General features: G+C 56.8%; 2 protein-coding genes across 3 annotated transcripts; both read right to left on the bottom strand.

The window, feature by feature from the left end:
• Positions 1 to 123: 123 nt before the first annotated feature.
• Positions 124 to 3852, bottom strand: LOC134338665 (uncharacterized). 2 transcript variants are annotated; one of them, XM_063034675.1, is made up of 4 exons: positions 3548 to 3852; positions 2004 to 2480; positions 1378 to 1908; positions 124 to 853 (listed from the first exon to the last, which is right to left on the bottom strand). In XM_063034675.1, exons 1-4 carry the CDS (start codon positions 3758 to 3760, stop codon positions 284 to 286), a joined length of 1791 nt encoding a protein of 596 aa, XP_062890745.1. In that variant the 5' UTR covers positions 3761 to 3852; the 3' UTR covers positions 124 to 283. The 2 variants fall into 2 exon arrangements, with proteins under 2 accessions (XP_062890745.1, XP_062890746.1); XM_063034676.1 differs by lacking the exon at positions 3548 to 3852 and adding an exon at positions 3458 to 3509.
• Positions 3853 to 15517: 11665 nt separating this feature from the next.
• Positions 15518 to 18108, bottom strand: LOC134338990 (netrin-5-like). The gene is made up of 4 exons (XM_063035212.1): positions 18070 to 18108; positions 17678 to 17731; positions 16924 to 17004; positions 15518 to 16185 (listed from the first exon to the last, which is right to left on the bottom strand). The coding sequence occupies exons 3-4, from the start codon at positions 16955 to 16957 to the stop codon at positions 15518 to 15520; spliced, it is 702 nt and encodes a 233-aa protein (XP_062891282.1). The 5' UTR covers positions 16958 to 17004; positions 17678 to 17731; positions 18070 to 18108.
• Positions 18109 to 22253: the final 4145 nt, after the last annotated feature.

Genomic DNA, 22253 nt, shown 5'->3' with positions numbered 1-22253 from the left:
TAGAGTTTATTGAAATTCTTACACTGGAATAGTTATAATGGAGTCACTCTCTCCCCTCTCCAATCCAGACGACCACCCCCCCCCCACTCCCGAACCAGGCCCACCCCTTTACATACTCCCTCCCATTTGAACCCTTTACTTTCTTCCCCCACCACCCTTCCCTCAGATTCCTCGCTCCCCCTTTCCCTCACCTCCATCCCTGGGCAGAAATAAGTAGGCCCTTTATCCTCTCAGCAGGAAGGAGGGCTGTCAGCTGGCTGGCAGAGCGGGGCAAGGGAGCCGTCTACCGCAGCCCCATGGGCTCGTGCAGGAGGCAAGCCAGGTAGCAGCAGATTGTCCAGGCCCGGTCTACCTGGTCCTCCATGGTCCGTGGGTAGACGCACTTGAGGAAGCGGTAATTCAGGACCTTGTCGATGTGACTGCGGACACTCAATACCTCCCTCGAGGTTGCCCGCTGCTCCTCTGTCGGTGAGCCGTCGTGGAAGAAATCAGGCAAACGCAGCCGTGTCTCGTCGTCGTCCTCGTCGTCCTCACTCTCCCGCTCCTCGTCCTCATCGTCGTCCTCCATGTCCACTTGCTCCTCCAACAGCCCCCTCTCACCAGCCCGCGCCCGGAGGCCAAAGGCAAGGCTGGAGACGAAGGTCATGTATCCATTGGCAGAGGCCAGCGCGTAGCCCCGGCGCACGTAGTGGGCGCGGTAGGGCTGGGTGGGACCCAGGCGTGTCCGCTCCTTGGTCTGGCCCTCGAAGAAGAGGTCTGTGCACTCCAACACGGTGAGGGTGGTGCCGCGGTGCTGGATGGTCCGCTTGGGCTCAAAGGCGTCCAGGTACTTGGGGCTGCACACCACAGGAATCTGCAATAGCACCGTGACAGTTTACATAGGAAAATGCAATGGGTGAATGCTGTCACGCTACATAGAAAAAAGCAGCGGGGGAGGCGAACGTCATGGGAAACCTGTAACGTTTACTATGATTTACAGGGGAAGTACAATGGGCACCTGGCCAAGTGGTTAAGGCATTTGACTGGTGATCTGAAGGTTGTGAGTTCGAGCCCCAGCCGAGGCAACGTGTTGTGTCCTTGAGCAAGGCACTTAACCACACATTGCTCTGCGACGACACTGGTGCCAAGCTGTATGGGTCCTAGTGCCCTTCCCTTGGACAACATCGGTGTCGTGGAGAGGGGAGACTTGCAGCATGGGCAACTGCTGGTCTTCCATACAACCTTGCCCAGACCTGCGCCCTGGAGAGTGAAGACTCCAGGCGCAGATCCATGGTCTCGCAAGACTAACGGATGCCTTTTGTTTATTATTTATTTACAACGGCTGAACGGCGACATCTGTTTACATGGGAAAATCCGATGCTTCGGGCAGTCACTTACCTGCATGAGCCGCTGCTGGATGATCTCTGTCCAGCTGAGCCAGATGCGGGAGACGGTGGTCTCGGAGACGCGGAAGCGGTAGGCCAGGTCCTGGAGAAGGAGTCCCAGCCGCAGTCGGCTCATGACGAGCAGCAGCTGGTCTGCCGGGCTGAGGGTGACCTGCGAACAGCCCTTGGACTTGGCTCCCCGGCTGGACAGGGTGCGGGGGCTGCTGTCCCGGGTGACAAAGTTCATGAAGTCGACGAAGCGCTCGTGGCTGTCAAAGCCGGTGTAGAAGCGCAGCCACTTGCGGCCGGGCCGCATGCCCTCCACGGAGAACGCAGCGGCCCGGGCGCGGCCCTCCCGCTCCTTCAGCTGGCGGCTGAGGAAGAGCACGGTGCCGGCCGCCGAGTCGGCCTGCTCCTGCACCTTGCGCAGACGCCGCTCCAGGTCCTCACGCTCCATCCTCAGGCTGGCGTTCTGCATCTGCAGCTGACTGAGCTGCGCGTTCAGCTCCACCGTCACTGTCCGTCGCTCATGCTCGTAGCGTTCCTGGGGAGGGAGAGGGGGAGAACAGTCCACATTTCATCTCATTGCACTCTCGGACAAAGGTCGAGGCCACGGGGTACACGGCAGCGGTCCCCTACCTTGAGCTCCTTGTACTGGGCCAGGACAGAGGCCAGCTCACGCTGCAGGGCGGCCAGCCGGCCACTCTGACTGTGCACCGTGTCTTTCATCTCCTTCACCATCCGCTTGAGGGTGATGGGGTCGTCGGGCACCACGTAGGCCCCGTGGTCGTGCCCGAACGCCTGCTCCAGCCTCCCGCCCTCCTCCTGTGCGTGCCGCACCGTCTCGCTCACCATCTCCATCAGCTCGGCTGCCAGCACCAGGTCCCCGATCCGGCCCCTCGCCGGATCGGGCGCGGTCTCGCCCGGGGCCATCGGGGGCGGGGGCGGCGTTGCAGGGGGAGGAGGGGTGTCTGAAGTAGGGGGAACAGGGTGAGGGGAGGAGGAGGAGTGGGGAGAGGAGGGAGCAGGCAGGGGAAAGATGGAAGGCAGGGTCTCCGCCGTCACCTCCTCACCTGGCTGGAAGTGGCTGGCACAGATGTAAGGGCGGCGGATTCGCTGTGGTGGGAGGGGGAAGAGAGGCAGATAGGTCAGCATTTTCTTTTACCACATAAACCCATCCATCCTCACCACATCCCAATTTGTATCGATTGCCCGTCCCTCTAACCCGGGGGTTCCCTACCTGCTGTCCATGCACCCTGCGGATAAGGGTACTGGTTATGATGGCATAAAGTGACGTTGGAAATCCCTGCTCCAAACCTTTCCTATCCCTGTCAAAATGATACCGTTCTATCCGCTTCAACTTCCTCTGGCAGCTCGTTCCATAGACGGGCCACCCTCTGGGTGAAACAATTGCCCCTCGAATCCCTATTAAATCTATCTGTACCCTCTGGTTCTTGATTGCCCAACCCTGGGGAAAAGGCCCTGCACATTAACAGTACCTGTAGCTCTCAGGGTTTTATACACCCCTCAATCTCCCACGCTCCAAGTAATAAAGTCAATAGGCAATAGGCGGAGGAGTAGGACATTCACTGTGATCATGGGTGTTCATCCACAATCAGTACCCCGTTCCTGCCTTCTCCCCATATCCCTTCACTCCGCTATCATTAAGAGCTCGAACTCTTTCTTGAAAGAATCCAGAGAATCGGCCTCCACTGCCTTCTGAGGCAGAGCATTCCACAGATCTCTCTCCATTACTCAAATCCCGGTAACATCCTCGTAAATCTCCGCTGCACTCTTTCCAGCCCGACCAGGACTGGACACAATACTCCAAGTGCAGCCGCACCGACGTCCCAACTCCTGTACTCGGTGCCCTGACTGATGAAGTGACCAGCTGATCCTCACCGCCCTCTGCACCCTGACCCACTTCTTCCTCTGGTATCCCATTGACCATATTCCCTTTGACTCGCTCAGGCCCAGACCACATCCCATTTGACCCCGCATCCCAGACCCAAGGACCACCTCTGACACGTCCCCTTTGACCCCAAATCACGAAACACCATCACCCTCTGACCCCGTCCTTTATGACCCCTCACCTACAGATCCAATCACCCTCTGAACCCTCTCGCATTCTGCTCCAGGCACCCCCCAACCCCTAGCCCGCTGCCCCCTGACCCGGAACTGACCAGGAGCTGGAGGCTGCACTTCCTCCTCTCCGCCTCGGGCCGCCGGCCGACGATGGCCTGCACCCATCGCTGCCGGAGCCCGAGGCCGCGGGGCAGCGGGTGGAGCCGGTGGCTGGACGCTGGGGCGCAGCCAGGGACACAGCAGCGTGGTGGTGAGGGCGGCTGGGGGATGCGGGAGCGAGGGATAGGTCGCGGCCGCCCTCTTCCCCGCATGGCTGCCGTGGGCACCTTCTATCTGCTGCCTAGGCACAGGAAGTCCCGCCCCCTCGCTTCCGACCGCGTCAAAACCGAGGGGCGGGCCCGACCGTTGCCAGCGCCAAAGATGGTGGAGGCTCGCTCGGATAGGCAGCCGGCACAATAATGCCAGACGCGGCTTCCGCTTTCACCAGTAACAAATATGGCTCCGGCTCAGCATTGACGTGAACGACAGGTGTGGTTGGTTAGTTAGCCAGGAAGAAATATGGCGATGGGCTCGACTGTCACAGGCCAGAATCAAATGAGTACAGCTTTCGGTTTTTGCCTCTCTCACTATTTCGCCACCGCGACAGTAGATGCCACTGATCACATTAGTATTGTTCGCCTTTCAGATTTCCTTCTGTACGCGGTGGTTCCGCTCGACGTTTTCCTTCGCCGACATCCAAGTTTTTAAAGAGCTCCCCATGGGTGCCTGTCAGAAAGATGGCGGCGCTCCGGTCGCCGGACTCAAGCAACCCGAGGCAGCGGCGTCGGGCCCGGGGGGGGGGGGGGGTGAGGGACGAGGCCTCCCCACCCGGCACAGACCCGGGCCCGGGGGGGGGGGGTGGGGGACGAGGCCTCCCCACCCGGCACAGACCCGGGCCCGGGGGGGGTGAGGGACGAGGCCTCCCCACCCGGCACAGACCCGGGCCCGGGGGGGGTGAGGGACGAGGCCTCCCCACCCGGCACAGACCCGGGCCCGGGGGGGGGGGTGGGGGACGAGGCCTCCCCACCCGGCACAGACCCGGGCCCGGGGGGGGTGAGGGACGAGGCCTCCCCACCCGGCACAGACCCGGGCCCGGGGGGGGTGAGGGACGAGGCCTCCCCACCCGGCACAGACCCGGGCCCGGGGGGGGGGTGGGGGACGAGGCCTCCCCACCCGGCACAGACCCGGGCCCGGGGGGGGTGAGGGACGAGGCCTCCCCACCCGGCACAGACCCGGGCCCGGGGGGGGTGAGGGACGAGGCCTCCCCACCCGGCACAGACCCGGGCCCGGGGGGGGGGTGGGGGACGAGGCCTCCCCACCCGGCACAGACCCGGGCCCGGGGGACGAGGCCGCCCTACCCGGCACAGACCCGGGCCCGGGGGGGTGGGGGACGAGGCCGCCCCACCCGGCACAGTCCCGGGCCCGGGGGGGGGGAACGAGGCCGCCCCACCCGGCACAGACCCGGGCCCGGGGGGGGTGGGGGACGAGGCCTCCCCACCCGGCACAGACCCGGGCCCGGGGGGGGGTGGGGGACGAGGCCTCCCCACCCGGCACAGACCCGGGCCCGGGGGGGTGGGGGACGAGGCCGCCCCACCCGGCACAGACCCGGGCCCGGGGGGGGGGACGAGGCCGCCCCACCCGGCGCAGACCCGGGCCCGGGGGACGAGGCCGCCCCACCCGGCACAGACCCGGGCCCGGGGGGGGGGACGAGGCCGCCCCACCCGGCGTAGACCCGGGCCCGGGGGGGGGTGGTGGGGGACGAGGCCGCCCCACCCGGCGTAGACCCGGGCCCGGGGGACGAGGCCGCCCCACCTGGCGCAGACCCGGGCCCGGGGGGGGGGGGACGAGGCCGCCCCACCCGGCGCAGACCCGGGCCCGGGGGGGGGGGGACGAGGCCGCCCCACCCGGCGCAGACCCGGGCCCGGGGGGGGGGACGAGGCCGCCCCACCCGGCACAGACCCGGCCCCGGGGGGTGGGGGACGAGGCCTCCCCACCCGGCACAGACCCGGGCCCGGGGGGGGGTGGGGGACGAGGCCGCCCCACCCGGCACAGACCCGGGCCCGGGGGGGGCGGTGGTGGGGGACGAGGCCGCCCCACCCGGCGCAGACCCGGGCCCGGGGGACGAGGCGGCCCCACCCGGCGCAGACCCGGGCCCGGGGGGTGGAGGGACGAGGCCGCCCCACCCGGCACAGACCCGGGCCCGGGGGACGAGGCCGCCCCACCCGGCACAGACCCGGGCCCGGGGGGGTGGGGGACGAGGCCGCCCCACCCGGCACAGACCCGGGCCCGGGGGGGGGGTGGGGGACGAGGCCGCCCCACCCGGCACAGACCCGGGCCCGGGGGACGAGGCCGCCCCACCCGGCACAGGCTCGGGCCCTGGCCGGAACCAGCATAAAGCTGCGGTGCTGTGCTTCGCTGGGACACCGATAGCTGTTCCCCGGGCCCAGTCATAGCGGGACTATCCCCGGGGATCCCACTTTCGCGTTCATCGTTAACCCGAAAACCGGATTCTCATTGGGGACGTCCGGGGACACCAATCACTTTGGCCTCAACAGTGCCTCCCTACCTCCATTCCCGGTACACAATGTCCATCTCGCTCCATTCCCATACACAATGTCCACCTCCCTCCATTCCCTGTACACAATGTCCATCTCCCTCCATTCCCCATACACAACGTCCATCTCCCTCCATTCCCCGTACACAATGTCCACCTTCCTCCATTCCTGTACACAATGTCCATCTCCCTCCATTCCCCATACACAACGTCCATCTCCCTCCGTTCCCTGTGCACAATGTCCATCTCCCTCCATTCCCCGTACACAATGTCCACCTCCCTCCATTCCTGTACACATTGTCCATCTCCCTCCATTCCCCATACACAACGTCCATCTCCCTCCGTTCCCTGTGCACAATGTCCATCTCCCTCCATTCCCCGTACACAATGTCCACCTCCCTCCATTCCTGTACACATTGTCCATCTCCCTCCATTCCCCATACACAATGTCCATCTCCCTCCATTCCCTGTACACAATGTCCATCTCCCTCCATTCCCCATACACAATGTCCATCTCCCTCCGTTCCCTGTGCACAATGTCCATCTCCCTCCATTCCTCGTACACAATGTCCATCTCCCTCTGTTCTCTGTACACAATGTCCATCTCCCTCCATTCCCCGTACACAATGTCCATCTCCCTCCATTCCTCGTACACAATGTCCATCTCCCTCCATTCCTCGTACACAATGTCCATCTCCCTCTGTTCTCCGTACACAATGTCCATCTCCCTCCATTCCCCATACACAATGTCCATCTCCCTCCATTCCCCATACACAGTGTCCATCTCCCTCCATTCCCCATACACAATGTCCATCTCCCTCTGTTCTCTGTACACAATGTCAATCTCCCTCCATTCCCATACACAATGTCCATCTCCCTCCATTCCTCGTACACAATGTCCATCTCCCTCTGTTCTCCGTACACAATGTCCATCTCCCTCCATTCCTCGTACACAATGTCCATCTCTCTCCATTCCTCGTACACAATGTCCATCTCCCTCTGTTCTCTGTACACAATGTCCATCTCCCTCCATTCCCCATGCACAATGTCCATCTCCCTCTATTCTCTGTACACAATGTCCATCTCCCTCCGTTCCCCATACGCAATGTCCATCTCCCTCCATTCCCATACACAATGTCCATCTCCCTCCATTCCCCATGCACAATGTCCATCTCCCTCTATTCTCTGTACACAATGTCCATCTCCCTCCGTTCCCCGTACACAATGTCCATCTCCCTCCGTTCCCCATACGCAATGTCCATCTCCCTCCGTTCCCCATACGCAATGTCCATCTCTCTCCGTTCGCTTCATACCTGTGTCTGTCCACTAGCCGATTAGACACCTCTATCATGTCTGCCTCCTCCATCATCCCTGGCAGCAGATTCCAGATACCCACCACTCTCTGTGTGATAAAAACTTGTCCCAGATGTCTTCATGAACTTTCTCCCTCTCACCTTAAACACTTATTAGAGATATTCCCCCCTGGGAAAACAGATATCGTCTACTCTGTCTGTGCCTCTCATCATCTTATAAACCCCAGTCCCCGCCACTCCAGAGAAAACAACCCAGGTTTGTCCACCCTCTCCTTGTGGCTCACACCCTCTAATCCGGGCAGCACCTGGTGAACCTCCTGCACCCCCCCCCTCACCCCTCCTGTAACAGGGAGACCAGAACTCCAAGTGTGGCCTGGATCTACGTTGTACCCTTTCCCCGAGCGTGGGTGAGGGGTGGAATCTGGAAAGGTTGGAGCTGGTGGATGGAATAAAATGGGGGCAGTCTAGGTGGGCTGGAGGGGTTGTCTCCGTGTCTGATGATCGCAGCCATGTTCCCCCAGGGTTCGAGACACCTGCAAACACAGACTCAAATGTTCACTCACTCTCCCCTCTCCCTCCCAACACCCTCCACCTCAGTCCTCCCTCTCTCTCTCGATGTCTCTCCCTCACTCCCTCCATCTCTCTCTTTCTGCTCTCCCTCCCTCCCACCTCTATCCTTTCCTTTCTCTCTTCCTCTGCGTCTCTCTAACCCACTCCCTTTTTCCCTCCCCTCTCTCTCCCCTTCTGTGTCTCCCTCTCTCCCATTCCCTCTCACTCTCCCTCTCTCCCACTCACTGCCCCTCTCTGTGTCTCTCTCCCTCTCTCTGTTCTCTCTCTCCTCTCTCCCTCTCCCCTTGTGAGTGTGTGTCTCTCTTTCCCCCTCCCTCTCCCCTCTCTCTTCAACTCTGTTTCTCTCTTTGTTTCTCCCTTCCCCCTCTGCCTTCTGTCTCTCTCTCTCTCTCCCTTCCTCTCTATATTTCTCTTCCTCCTCTCTCTCTCCCTCTCTCAGCTTCTCTCCCCATCTCTTCCTCTGTGTGTCTCTTTCTCCTCCTCTCCTCTCTCTCTTCATCTCCCTCTCCCTGTCTCTCTCCCATCTCTTTCTACCCCTCTGAATTCTCTCACTCCCCTCTCTCTCTCACTCTTTCCCCATCTCGTTCTCCTTCTTTCTCTAACTCACTCTCACCCTCTCTGTGTTCCCCCTCTCTCCCTCACCCCCTCTTTTTCTTCCTCTCTCTCTTTCCCTCTTTCTCCACCCCTCTCTCTTCTTCCTCCTTCTCCCTCTATCTCTGTCTCTCTTACTCTGTCTCCTTCTATTTCTCACTCTATCTCTCCCTCTGTTTCTCCCTCTCCTTCTCCCTCTCTCTCCACTCTCTCATTGTCTCTCACTCTTTCCCTCTCTCGTAGTCTCTCTCCCACTCTTCCTCACTCTGTCTCTCTGTCCTCCTCTCTCTTTCTCTGTCCCTCCATTCTCTCCCCCTCTCTCTGTCTCCCTGTCTGCCCCGCTCTCTTTCCCTGAGTGTCTCTCTCTGCCTCCTGCTCTCCTCCTCTCTCACTCACTATCCCTCTGTCTCCCTCTTTCTCCCCCTCCACCTCTCTCCCTGTCACCCCGTCTTTCTGCATCTCTCTCTCCTCTTGTCTGTGTTCTTCCTCCCCCTCCCTGTCTCTCTCTCTCTCTCTTTCTGTCCCTTCCTCTCTCACTTTCACCTTCCTCCCCTCTCTCCCTCTTTGTCAGTCTCTCCTTTTCCCTCTCTCTGTTTCTCTCTCACTCTTTCTCCCTCCCTTTCTCCATCCTTCCCCCTCTCTCCCTCACCCTGTCTTTCTGTATCTCTCTCCCCACTATCTTCTCCTGTCTGTGTTCTCCCTCCTCCCCACCTATCTCCCTCTCTTCTCTCTCTGCTCTCTCACTCTCTTTCTCTCTGTCCACCACCCTCTCCCTCTCTCCTCCTCCAGCTCTCCCTCACTCACCCTCTCACTTTCTCTCTCCTCTCTCTTCCTCTGTCCCCCACCCCTACTCTTTCTTGTTCCCTCCTCCCTCTCTCCCTCTTCCTCTTTCTCTGTGTGTCTCTCTCCAGCTCTTTCCCCCCACTCTCTCCCTCTGATTCCCTCTATCTCTCTCTCCCTCTCTACTTCACTCCCTCTCTCTACTTCCCTTCCTCTCTCTCTCTCCCCCTCTCTCTTTCTCCCCTTTCTCCTTCGTTGTGTTCTCCCTCCCCCACCTCTCTCTCTTGCCCGCTGCCACTCTCCCCCACCTCTCCTCTCTCCCTTTCTCTCTCTGTGTCTCTCCACCCTCTTACCACCTCTCTGTTCTCTCTACATCCACCTCTCTCTCTCATTCGCTTTCTCCCTATTTCTCTCTCTTTCTGCCCCCTCCCTCCCCTCTGTCCCTCTCTAACCCCCTCTTTCTCTCTCTCACTCTCTCCCCATCTCTCCTCTCTCACTCATTCCCCCTGTTTCTCTCTCCTCTCTCCCTCTGCATTTCTCTCGCCATCTCTTCTCCCCCTCTCTCTGATCCCTCTCTCCTTCTGTCTCTTTTCCTCTCTCTCCCTTTCACTCCCTGCCCTCTCTGTGTCTCCATCCACCACTGAATCACCCCTCTCCCTCTTTGTGTTCACTCCCTCTCTACCCCATCTTTCTCCTTTTCTTTCTCTCTCTCACTCTCTGCCTGTCTCCCTTCTCTTTGTCCTCCACTCTCTCTCTGTATGCCTCCCTCTCCTTATCTCCCACACTCTCTCTCTCTTTCTCTCCCTCAGTCCCCCTCTCTCACCTTCACTCCCTCTCTCTGTATGCCTCCCTTCTCTCTGTCTTCCTCTCTTTTCCTCTCTCTGCCTCTCACTCTCTGATCCTGTTTGTGTCTCTCCCCCGCCTCTCTGTCCCCCCTCTCGTCACGATCCTTCTCTCTGCCTCATTCTCTCCTTCCTCTGTATCTCCCTCTCTCCCCCTCTGTGTTCTCACTCTCTCTCTGTCTCCCATCTCTCCTTTACTCTCTCACAATCACTCTCTCTCACTCTCTCTCTATCTCTCTTTCTCCCTCTCCCTTTCACTACCCTTCTCACTCTACGTGTCTTTCCCCATCTCTTCCTCCTCCTCTCTCACTCTGCCCCTTTCTCTCTCAAACTCCCCCCTTTTCCCTCTCACCCTACCCTCTCCGCCTCTCTCTTTCCCTTTTCTTCTGTTGCTCTCCCCTTCTCTCTCTTTCTCTCCCTCTATCTCTCTCCCCCTCTCTCATTGTCTCTTTGGGTCTCTCTCTCCATCTCTCTTTCTCCTCTACCCCTCTCTCCCCCTCTATCTGTGTGCATCCCTCTCTCTGCCCTCTGTCACCCCCCTCCCCTCTCTGTGTTCTCTCTGTCCCATTGTCTCTCTGTGTCTCTGCATCTCTCTTTCCCCCTCTATCTCTCTCTCTTCCTCACTCTCTCCCGATATCTGTGTCTCTCTGCCCACTCTCCCCATCTCTCCTCCTCTCTCGGTTCTCTCTCTCACCCTCACGTCTCTATCTCTGTCCCTCTGTCTCATCTCCTCCCTCTCGTTCTCCCTACTGTCTGTAACCCTCTCTCTCCCTAACACCCTACCCCTCTCTCTTTCTCCCCCTCTCTCCCTCTTTGTGTTCTCTCCCCCCCACCTCTCTCTCTGTTTCTGGCTCCCACTCCCTCCCCTCTCTCTCCCCCTCTCTCCGTGTGCCTCCCATCCCTCTCTCTGTATCTCCCTTCTCACTTCCTCTTCCCCCTTTTTCTCCCTCTCCCCCTCTCACTCTCCCCCTCTGTCTTTTCTTTCCTTCTCCACACCTCTTCATCTCACTCTCCCCATCACTCTCTCTGCCTCTCTTTATCCCTCACTCTTCCAACCCTCTCTTTTTCTCTTTGTCTTTCTTTTTCTGTCTCTCCCCCTCTCCCTCTCTCTGTCTCTTCCCCTTCTTTACCCCTCTCAGTGTTCTTTCTCTCCTCACCTCCCTCTCTGTCCCCCTCTCCTTCTCTCTGTGTCTCTCTCTACCGCTCTGTTTCTCTGACCCTCACTCTATCTCTGTCCCTGTGTTTCCTTCTCTACCTCTCCCCACTCCCTGACCCCCTCTCCCTACTTGCTCTCTCAAACTCTCTCTCCCCTCCCTCTGTCCCATGTGTCTCCTTCTCTCTACCATCTCTCCTTCGCTCCGTCACTCTCTCCCTTCCTTTCTTTCTCACTCTCCTCCTCTCCCTCTATCTCTCTGCCATTCTCTCTTATGGTCTCTCCCTCTCCCTCTCTCTGTCCCACTGTCTCCACCCTCTCAACCACCCCCACTCTCTCTCTATCTCCCCTCTCTCTTTCTCTCTCCCTATCTCCCCTCTCTCTTTCTCTCTCCCTCTCTCTCCCCCCTCTCTCTCACTCCTTCCCTTCCTCTCTCTCTGTCCCCATTCTCCTCCTACCTCTTTAAGTCTCCTTCTCTCCATCTCTCTCTCTTCTTTCTCTCCCTCTCCCACTCTTACTTTCCCCTTCTGCATGTGTGTCTCTCTCTGCCTCTCTATCCCCTCTGTCCTTTTCTCCCTCACTCTCTCCATCTCTCTGTGTGCCTCCATCTCTCTCTCCCTCTGTCTGTGTCTGTCTCTCTCTATCTATTTATCTCCCTGTCTCTCTTCCTCTTTCTCTCTCTCCTCTATCTTTCTCCCCCTCTTTCTCTTTCTTTTACTTTCTCTCCATCACTCTCTTCCTCTCTAGCTCTCTCCCCTCCCGCTTTCCCTGTTTGTGTTGCTCTCTCCCTCTCCCCTTCTGTCTCCTCCGTCACTCTCCTCCTTCCCTCTCTCTCATCTCTCTCCCTTTCTCTGTGTGCCTTCCTCTCTCTTTCTCTCCCTCCCTGTGATCTCTCTCTCAACCTCTTTATCTCTCCCTCGCTCTTCTCCATCTCTGTCCTCTCTCCCCCTCTCTCTTCCTCCCCCTTCTGTGCGTGCCTCTCTCTCCCTGCCCCTATTCCGTCACCCCCACAGTATCCACTTCTCTCCCTCTCTCTCTATTTCACTCTGTCCTTCTCACCCTCCCCTCTGTGTGTGTGCCTCTCTTTGTTCTCCCCCTCCCCCCCTCCCTCTCTCTCTATTCTCTCCATCTCCTTCTCCCGGTCCCCCTCCCTCACTCCCTCCCTCCACGCTCCATACCGTTGTGTGCTTCCCGCTCCCCTCCCTCACACTCTCCGTCTCTGTCTCACTCTCTGTGTCTCCTCTCCCCATCTCTCCCTCCCTCTCTCTGTCTCTCTCTCCCTCCCTCTCTCTGTCCCTCCCTCCCTCCCTCTCTCTCCCGTTCTCCGTCCCTCCCTCTCTCTCTGTCTCTGGGACGATCAAAGCTCGGGAAACATAATCCTTCCTTTGAAGTTGATGCCAGAACAAAGGGACGTCTGCAAACTCCCGGTCGGGAGCAGGGGGTGAGTGAGTGACTGTGTGTGTGTGTGTGTGTCTGGTCTGAGTGTTATTGTGGAATGGTGGAGTGAGGGTGAAGCCTCTCCGACAGGGAACAGCCTGTACAGTGTGTGTGTGTGTGTGTGTGTGTGTGTGTGTGTGGGGGTAGATACTGTGTGTGTGTGTGGGGGGGTATATACTGTCTGTGTGTGTGGGGTGGGGTATATACTGTCTGTGTGTGTGTGGGGGGGGTGTATACTGTCTGTGTGTGTGTGTGTGGGGGGGTGTATACTGTCTGTGTGTGGGGGGGGGTATATACTGTCTGTGTGTGTGTGGGGGGTGTATACTGTCTATGTGTGTGGGGGGTGTATACTGTCTCTGTGTGTGTGTGTGTGGGGGGGGGTGTATACTGTCTGTGTGTGTGGAGGGTATATACTGTGTGTGTGTGGGGGGGTATATACTGTCTGTGTGTGGGGGGGGTAGATACTGTGTGTGTGTGTGGGGGGGTATATACTGTCTGTGTGTGTGGGGTGGGGTATATACTGTCTGTGTGTGTGTGTGGGGGGTGTATACTGTCTGTGTGTGTGTGTGGGGGGGGGTGTATACTGTCTCTGTGTGTGTGTGGGGGGGTGTATACTGTCTGTGTGTGTGGGGGGGTATATACTGTCTGTGTGTGTGTGGGGGGTGTATACTGTCTATGTGTGTGGGGGGTGTATACTGTCTCTGTGTGTGGGGGGGGGTGTATACTGTCTGTGTGTGTGGGGGATGTATACTGTCTCTGTGTGTGTGTGGGGGGTATATACTGTCTGTGTGTGTGGGGGGGTGTATACTGTCTGTGTGTGTGTGGGGGGGTATTCTGTCTGTGTGTGTGTGGGGGGGGTGTATACTGTCGGTGTGTGAGAGAGAGAGGTTATGCGGATGTGAGGGTGTTTGTCTCTGTGTCTGTGTCTGGGGGTCACTGTGTAAGGGGGACATCGGGAACAATAAAGACTGAGTAAGGAACAGGGAGAGGACGAGAGATAGGGGAGCGGCGGGGGAGGGAGGGGAGGGGAGGGGCGGGCAGGAGTGGAGGGGCAGGGGAGAAGGAGGGGTAGAAGAAGAGGGAGAGGGAGAGGTAGGGAGGTAAAGTCAATGACTGGAGATGCCTCGGGAGGAGCACAAAGAGAGAGAATGGAGGGAGGGTAGAGCAGCAGGAGGGTGCAGAGAGAGGAGGGAAGAGGGGGATGGAGGAGGAAGTGGGGGTGGAGGAGGAAGAGGGAAGGGTGCTCGAAACCACCGCCAGGCCTGCAAACCCACCCGACCAGCATCTCCGCAGCCGGCCAGGCCCCATCACACCTGTCGCTCGCCCCAACATGAATGGAATCCGACCGGGAGAGGGGGAAGGGGAGGGAGCCCAGGGTCAGGGTCAGGGTCACATTCTCGAAGCAGATGTCAATTTCCACGCTCCCGTCTCCCACTGGCATTTGTTACGGGGACACCGCGTGAGTTCCCATTACAAGGCCAGCGCAATTCAGTCCCTCGTCTGTTTAGCCATCACACACTCCCGGGGTCAGACACAGAGTGAATCTCCCTCCACACCATCCCATCACGCACCCCCCGGGGTCAGACACAGAGTGAATCTCCCTCCACACCGTTCCATCACGCACCCCCCGGGGTCAGACACAGAGTGAATCTCCCTCCACACCATCCCATCACGCACCCCCCGGGGTCAGACACAGAGTGAATCTCCCTCCACACCGTCCCATCACGCACCCCCCGGGGTCAGACACAGAGTGAATCTCCCTCCACACCGTCCCATCACGCACCCCCCGGGGTCAGACACAGAGTGAATCTCCCTCCACACCGTCCCATCACACACTCCCGGGGTCAGACAGAGAGTGAAACTCCCTCCACACCGTCCCATCACACACTCCCGGGGTCAGACAGAGAGTGAAACTCCCTCCACTCTGTCCCATCACACACTCCCGGGGTCAGGCACAGAGTGAATCTCCCTCCACACCGTCCCATCACACACTCCCGGGGTCAGGCACAGAGTGAAACTCCCTCCACACATTCAAGGTTGTGTTAACTGAAGATATGTTCATTATTTTATGAAACGATCAGTATGGCTGCCGGCAAAGCAAAGATCTTCACTCTGGTTCTGTGGAAACGTGCAGTACAGAAGAGAACCCTGTTTCATATTATTCACGTTTGATCATTTCCGATGACGATTCCCGGCCTAATACGTCGGTTGTGTCTGTCCCTCCAAAGAAACATTGTGTCTGTCCCTCCACAGACACGTCGATTGTGTCTGTCCCTCCACAGAAACATTGTGTCTGTCCCTCCACAGACACGTCGATTGTGTCTGTCCCTCCACAGAAACATTGTGTCTGTCCCTCCACAGACGCCGCCTGACCTACTGGGTCCCTCCAGCATTTTGCGTGAGTCGCTGAATAGTCCGGCCTGTGCAGAATCTCTCGCCTTTCTATCCAATTGTGCTAATTTCGCCAAGCTTGGGGAGTGCATCGAGGAGGTGACCACGTTTTGTAAATGGTACGAGATGGTGAGGTGCTGGTGGGGAGTTACCGAAGGCGTTGATACTCCCAGTGACAGTCAGATTATTTTGTTACGGGGTGTCCTGGTTTCGCCCACTGCGTGTTCGGTCTTCACCGCAGCTTCGGCAACATCTCGGGATCTCTGCCGCCCCATCCTCCACCAGTGAGGGTGGTGTGGGACGGATGAATTCGGAGGACGAGACACAGAGGCGGACGGAGCTGGAGAGGTCCCAGACAGGATCGCAGATGAGCATGAGTTTCGGAAGCGGGTGACGGATCAGGAAAGGTCTCGGGAGTGTCGGACAGATCCGGACGGCGTCGAGAATGGGTAGTTAGATCGTGGAGGAGAGGACGGAGCTGGCGGGATTCCTGGAGAGCTGGGGGGAAAGGAAGGGGATCCATACTGACTAGCTGCGGCTCCAGGGGGGCTGGAGGGACCCGGCTGGTTCCCGGGAGCGCCGTACGGATCTTGAGGGTTCTCGGGCGCACCGGAGGGAGCTGGATGGATTCCGGGAGAATCAGACCGAGCCAGATAGGCCCCAAGAGGGGAGGTAGGATCCAGAATTATTCCGGGAGCATCGGAGGGAGTCGGACGGACAGTGGGGGTGGTCCGCGGACCGACGCAGCCCCCCTTGCTCTCAGCCAGACGCAGGCGGCGCAGGCGGGGGCCCCAGGACCTCCTCCAGGGCAGGCTGTCAGACCCTCGTTCGGCTGTCAGCCGGGAATCCCGCCTCCCGTTCCCACCGTTCGGACCGCCCAGGAGCAGATAGGAGCCCCCCGACCGCAGCGACAGGCAGCCGCAGGCCAGCTCGCGGTCCGGCACCCAGAGATGCTGGCGCCCGCTCCAGCCAGCGCGCTGCGAGGGCCTGTAGACGGCGCGGACGGAGACTCGGAAACGCCACCAGCTGCCCAGCCGCAGCGAGTCGGAGAGGCGGACGTGAAGAACTGTGCAGGGGGAAGATGAGGGACAGCGGCGGGTGGGGAGAAGAGAGAGTGAGGGTGTGGGGGGCAGTGGGAGTGGAGGTGAAGGGGAGGGGAGAGAGGGAGGTGGTAGAAGGGTGAGGGGTTAAAAGGAAGTATAGCAGAGGAGGGAAACGGGGTAAGGATGGGTGAAGGAGGAGAGGGAGGGGGGAGTTGTGGAGCAAGGGGGAGGTGGACGAGCAGGCGAGGGCGTGGGTGAGGGAAAGAGAGGATAGGGAAGAGGAGGGAGAGACGGTGGAAGCAGGAGACATGGTTGGAGGGGTGAGGGAGAGAGAATAGAGAATGTCAGATTTAGAAGTTCGTACCAATTCTCTATCTCTCTCTCTCTCTCTCTCTCTCTCTCACACACACACACACACACACTCCCTCCCTACCTCACAGATACACACACACTCTCTCTCTCTCTCACACACACACACACACACTCCCTCCCTGACTCACAGGTACACACACAGACTCTCTCTCACACTCACACACGCACGCACACACAATCCCTCACTCTCACGCACACACGCACGCACACACAATCCCTCACTCTCACGCACACACGCACGCACACACACTCCCTCACTCACTCTCATGCACAGTCACACAGACATAGACAGTGTTACACACACTCCCTCAATTACTCTCAACTTCTTACACTCCCAAACACACATTGTCACACACAAATATCACCCTGGCTCGATCGTAAACACTCACCGTAACGTCGGTTGCAAAATTCCTTCAGATCCATTTTCGTTCTCCCGCTGGATGGGACGCAGTAGGCGGCGCAGTCCGCTCCTGGAAGATCAGACTCCGTGAATTATGGTCCCATCACACACTCCCGGGGTCAGACACAGAGTGACTTTCCCTCCACGCTGTCCCATCACACACTCCCGGGGTCAGACACAGAGTGAATCTCCTTCCACACTGTCCCATCACACACTCCCGGGGTCAGACACAGAGTGAAACTCCCTCCACACCATCCCATCACACACTCCCGGGGTCAGACACAGAGTAAATCTCCCTCCACGCTGTCCCATCACACACTCCCGGGGTCAGACACAGAGTGAAACTCCCTCCACACCGTCCCATCACACACTCCCGGGGTCAGACACAGAGTGAATCTCCCTCCACACCGTCCCATCACACACTCCCGGGGTCAGACACGGAATGAAGCTCCTTCCACACTGTCCCATCACACACTCCCGGGGTCAGACACAGAGTGAAACTCCCTCCACACCATCCCACCACACACTCCCGGGGTCAGACGCAGTGAATCTCCCTCCACACCGTCCCATCACACACTCCCGGGGTCAGACACAGTGAATCTCCCTCCACACCGTCCCATCACACACTCCCGGGGTCAGACACAGAGTGAACCTCTCCCCACACCGTCCGGTCACTCAAATTCTGGGGGGGCAGGTAAACCACACACGTCTCCTAACATGCCCACCCCCTTCACTCCTGTTACCTGCGATGACAGAAGGTGTTGTCAGTATTGGGGCTGTTAACTCTTTAGGTAATTCTGGAATAAAAATAACAGTGGTCCGTGATGAAAGTCTCGTCTCTCAATAATTCTTGGCTAAAACCCTTCCTCATCCCTGGAATCCCCTACACCACCCCATCCTCCTGTTCTAACCCCTCCCTCACCCCCTCCCTATCTCTGTAACCCTACACTCTCCGTCCTCCCGTTCAAACTCCTCCCTCACCCCCTCCCTATCTCTGTAACCCCTACACTCCCCCCTCCTGTTCAAACTCCTCCCTCACCCCCTCCCTATCTCTGTAACCCTACACTCTCCGTCCTCCCGTTCAAACTGCTCCCTCACCCCCTCCCTATGTCGGTAACCACTACATATTACATACCTCGATTGGATTTCTTTGGGACCTTCGGTGCCCGTTCTGTCCTGCAGGAAATGCACCTGGACCCCTTCTTTCTCCCCCGACATTCCCGGAGCTCAGTGTTTCTTCTGGAGACTCCGGCCTCCGACAGTTCTGACTTGGGCTGACAGGAAGGGTGGCAGGGGTTTCGGGCTGGGGGTAGTGGGGTAAAAAACGGAGGTAAACTTCACCACTCAATTGAATGTGTTTCTCCCTCATCTCCCCGACCCCCAGCTCACCCACCGCATCCCGCACTTGAGGGTCATAACCACCCCCGCCCGCCTAACTCGGTGGGGTCAGTGTGTGGATGAAGGGTGTCCGTAATCGATGAGTTACTTCTCTGAGGGGCAGTGTTCCGCGTCGGCTCAGTAACGGAAATGCCCCGGCGCACATAGCCTTTGTTGCCACGCAGCTGGGGTTGGACGTAGTTAGACAAAGGGTACGAAATGTGAAAGATTTTCTTTGAGGTGCTAAATTTTATTATAAACTTCAATTAATAAACACAATCACAAGGATGTGATTTTTCAAATATTATTCTGAATATTCTTGCGACATAGGGAACTGCAGAACTTCAAGATGAGCTTAATGCCTTCAATTTGACCACCATAAGACATAGGAGCGGCCCATCGAGTCTGCTCCGCCATTCCACCATGACTGATCCCGGATCCCGCCCAACCCCATCCACCTGCCTTCTCGCCATATCCTTTGATGCCCCGGACGATCAGGAAATGATCAACTTTTGCCTTAACATTCCCCACTTGGCCTTCACTGCATTCTGTGGCAGAGCATTCCACAGGTCTACTACTCTCTGGCTAAAAAAAAATTCCTCCTTACCTCTGTTCTAAAGGGTCACCCCTCAGTTTTGAGGCTGTGCCCTCTAGTTCTGGACACCCCCACCATAGAAAACATCCTCTCCACATCCACCCTTTCTAGTCCTTTCAACATCTGGTAGGTTTCAATGAAACCTCCCTGCATTCTTCTGAATTGCAATGAGTACAGGCCCAAAGGTGCCAAACACTCGTCATATATTAACTCCTTGATTCCCGGAATCATCCCCGTGAACCTCCTCTGGACTCTTTCCAATGACAACACATCCTTTCTGAGATAAGGGGCCCAAAACTGTTGACAATACTCCAAGTGTGGCCTGACTAGTGTCTTATAAAGCCTCAGCATTTTTGTATTCTATTCAGCTAGAAATAAATGCCAAAGTTGCATTTGCCTTCTTTATCACAGACTTAACCTGTAAATTAACCTTCTGGGAGACTTACAAGTCCCTCTGCACCTCTGATATTTGAACCTTTTCCCTATTTAGATGATAGTCCACACTACTGTTCCTTTTAACAAAATAAATGACCATACATTTCCCAACACTGTATTCCCCCTGACACTTTTTTCCCCATTCTTCCAATCTGTCTAAGTCCCGCTGCAATCACATCGCTTCCTCAGCACTACCTGCCCCTCCACCTATCTTCGTATCAAACTTTGTCACAAAGCCATCAATTCCATTATCCAAATCATTGAATACTGACCCCTGAGTCACCGGCAGCCAACTGGAAAAGCCCCCTTTATTCCCACTCGCTGCCTCCTGCCTGTCAGCCATTGCCCTATCCACGCCAGTGTCTTTCCTGCAACGCCACAAGATTTTATCTTGTTAAGCAGCCTCCTGTGAGACACCTTATCAAATGCCTTCTGTAAATTCGAGTAAATGACATCCACTGCCTCCCCTTTCTCCACTGTGCTGGTTACTTCCTCGAAGAAACGTAATGTATTTTTCAGGCAACGCACATCAAAGTTGCTGGTGAACGCAGCAGGCCAGGCAGCATCTCTAGGGAGAGGTACAGTCGACGTTTCAGGCCGAGACCCTTCGTCAGGACTAACTGAAGGAAGAGTGAGTAAGAGATTTGAAAGTGGGAGGGGGAGGGGGAGATCTGAAATGATAGGAGAAGACAGGAGGGGGAGGGATGGAGCCAAGAGCTGGACAGGTGATTGGCAAAAGGGATATGAGAGGATCATGGGACAGGAGGTCCGGGGAGAAAGACAAGGAGCTGGGGTGGAACCCAGAGGATGGGCAAGGGGTATAGTGAGAGGGACAGAGGAAGAAAAAGGAGAGTGAGAGAAAGAATGTGTGTATAAAAATAAGTAACAGATGAGATTCGAGGGGGAGGTGGGGCATTAGCGGAAGTTTGAGAAGTCAGTGTTCATGCCATCAGGTTGGAGGCTACCCAGACTGAATATAAGGTGTTGTTCCTCCAACCTGAGTGTGGCTTTACAGTAGAGGAGGCCGTGGATAGACATATCAGAATACGTTGTTTACGTAGTTTTCAGGCAAGATTTCCCAGTACAGAAACTATGGTGACTTTGACTTATTTTATCATTGGTGTAAAAATGCCCTGAAACCTCATCCTCAGCCCCCTGGCGCCATGGCAGAATCAAGTGAGGATCCATCACACACCTCAGGTCTCCTGATGATCATTTGGTCTCAGTATCTGAAGACAATATGCGGAGTACCAGCAAGAGAGTGAATCCAAAGAAGGCATCCAGTCTGGACAGAGTACCTGGCCCCGTTCTGAGGTCCTGTGCTGACCAACTGGTTGGTGTGTTCACGGGTATCTTCAACCTCTCGCCCCGGCAGTGTGAGATACCCATCAGCTTGAAGCAGGCTTCATCCATGCCAGTGCCCAGGAAGAACTTGGCAACCTGTCTGAGTGACTATCACCCTGTGACACTTGCATCCTCAGTGAGGAAATGTTTTGAGAGGTTGGTGATGAAACATATCAGCTCCTGTCTGAATGTGACTTGGATCTGGACCAATTTGCCTACCGAAGCAACAGGTCCACAGCAGGTGCCATCTCATCGGCTCTTCACACAACCCTGCAACATCAGGACAGCAAAGGTGCAAACATCAGGATGCTCCTTATAGATTCCAGCTCGGCATTTAACACCATCGTCCCCTCAAAGGTAATCAGTAAACTCCAAGACCTGGGCCTCAATACCCCCTTGTGCAATTGGATCCTGGATTTCCTCACTTGTAGACCCCAGTCAGTTTAGATTGGCAAAAACAGCTTCACAATCTCCATCAGCACAGGAGCACCACGGGGATGTGTACTTAACCCCCTGGTCTACTCACTTTACACCTGTGACTGTGTGGTTAGGTACAGCCCCAACACCAGATACAAGTTTGCTGACGACACCACTGTTGTGGGCCGTATCAAAGGGGGTGATGAATCAGCATACGGGAGGGAGATTGAAAACTTGTCTGAGTGGTGTCATAACAACAACCTCTAACCCAATGTCAGCAAGACCAAGGAACTGATTGTAGACTTCTGAGAGGGAAACCAGAGGTCCCTGAGCCAGTAATCATCAGAAGATCAGGGGTTCAGACGGTTGTTAATATTAAGTTCGTGGGTGTCACCATCTCAGAGGACCTGTCCTGGACCCATCATTTAAATATCATTGAGAAGAAAGCACGACAGTGCCTTTACTTCCTCAGGAGTCTGCAGAGATTCAACATCTCATCGAAAACCTTGGCAAACGCTATCAATGTGTGGTGGAAAGTGTGCTGACTGGCTGCATTACGGCCTGGTATGGGGACACTTTATACTTCATACTTTATCGTCTCCAAACAATTGATACTAGAACGTACAGTCATCACACCGATATTTGATTCTGCGCTTTCTGCTCCCTGGGTTACAAATATTAAATATTAAAAATAGTAAAAATTAGTAAATATTATATTTTAAATTATAAATCATAAATAGAAAATAGAAAAATGGAAAGTAAAGTAGTGCAAAAAAACCGAGATGCAGGTCCGGATATTTGGAGGGTACGGCCCAGATCCGGGTCAGGATCCGTTCAGCAGTCTGTTCCCAAATCTGGCCGTACGAGTCTTCAAGCTCCTGAGCCTTCTCCCGGAGGGAAGAGGGACGAAAAGTCTGTTGGCTGGGTGGGTCTTTGAGCGGATAATCCTACAAATGGTAGTGGATTTGGCCCGGTACAACACGGGTAAAGCCCTCCCAACCATTGAGCACATCTACAGGGAACATTGCCATAGGAAAGCAGACTCCACCGTCAGAGATCCCCACTCCCCAGGCCAGGCTCTCTTCTCACTGCCGCCATCAGGTAGATGGTACAGGAGCCTCAGGACTCGCACCACCAGGTTCAAGAACAGT

This window comes from Mobula hypostoma, chromosome 28 (genome assembly GCF_963921235.1).
Source record: "Mobula hypostoma chromosome 28, sMobHyp1.1, whole genome shotgun sequence".
Classification (NCBI taxonomy): domain Eukaryota; kingdom Metazoa; phylum Chordata; class Chondrichthyes; order Myliobatiformes; family Myliobatidae; genus Mobula; species Mobula hypostoma.
Note: the sequence above shows the minus strand (reverse complement) of the source record. Positions and strands in the feature narration are given on the sequence as shown.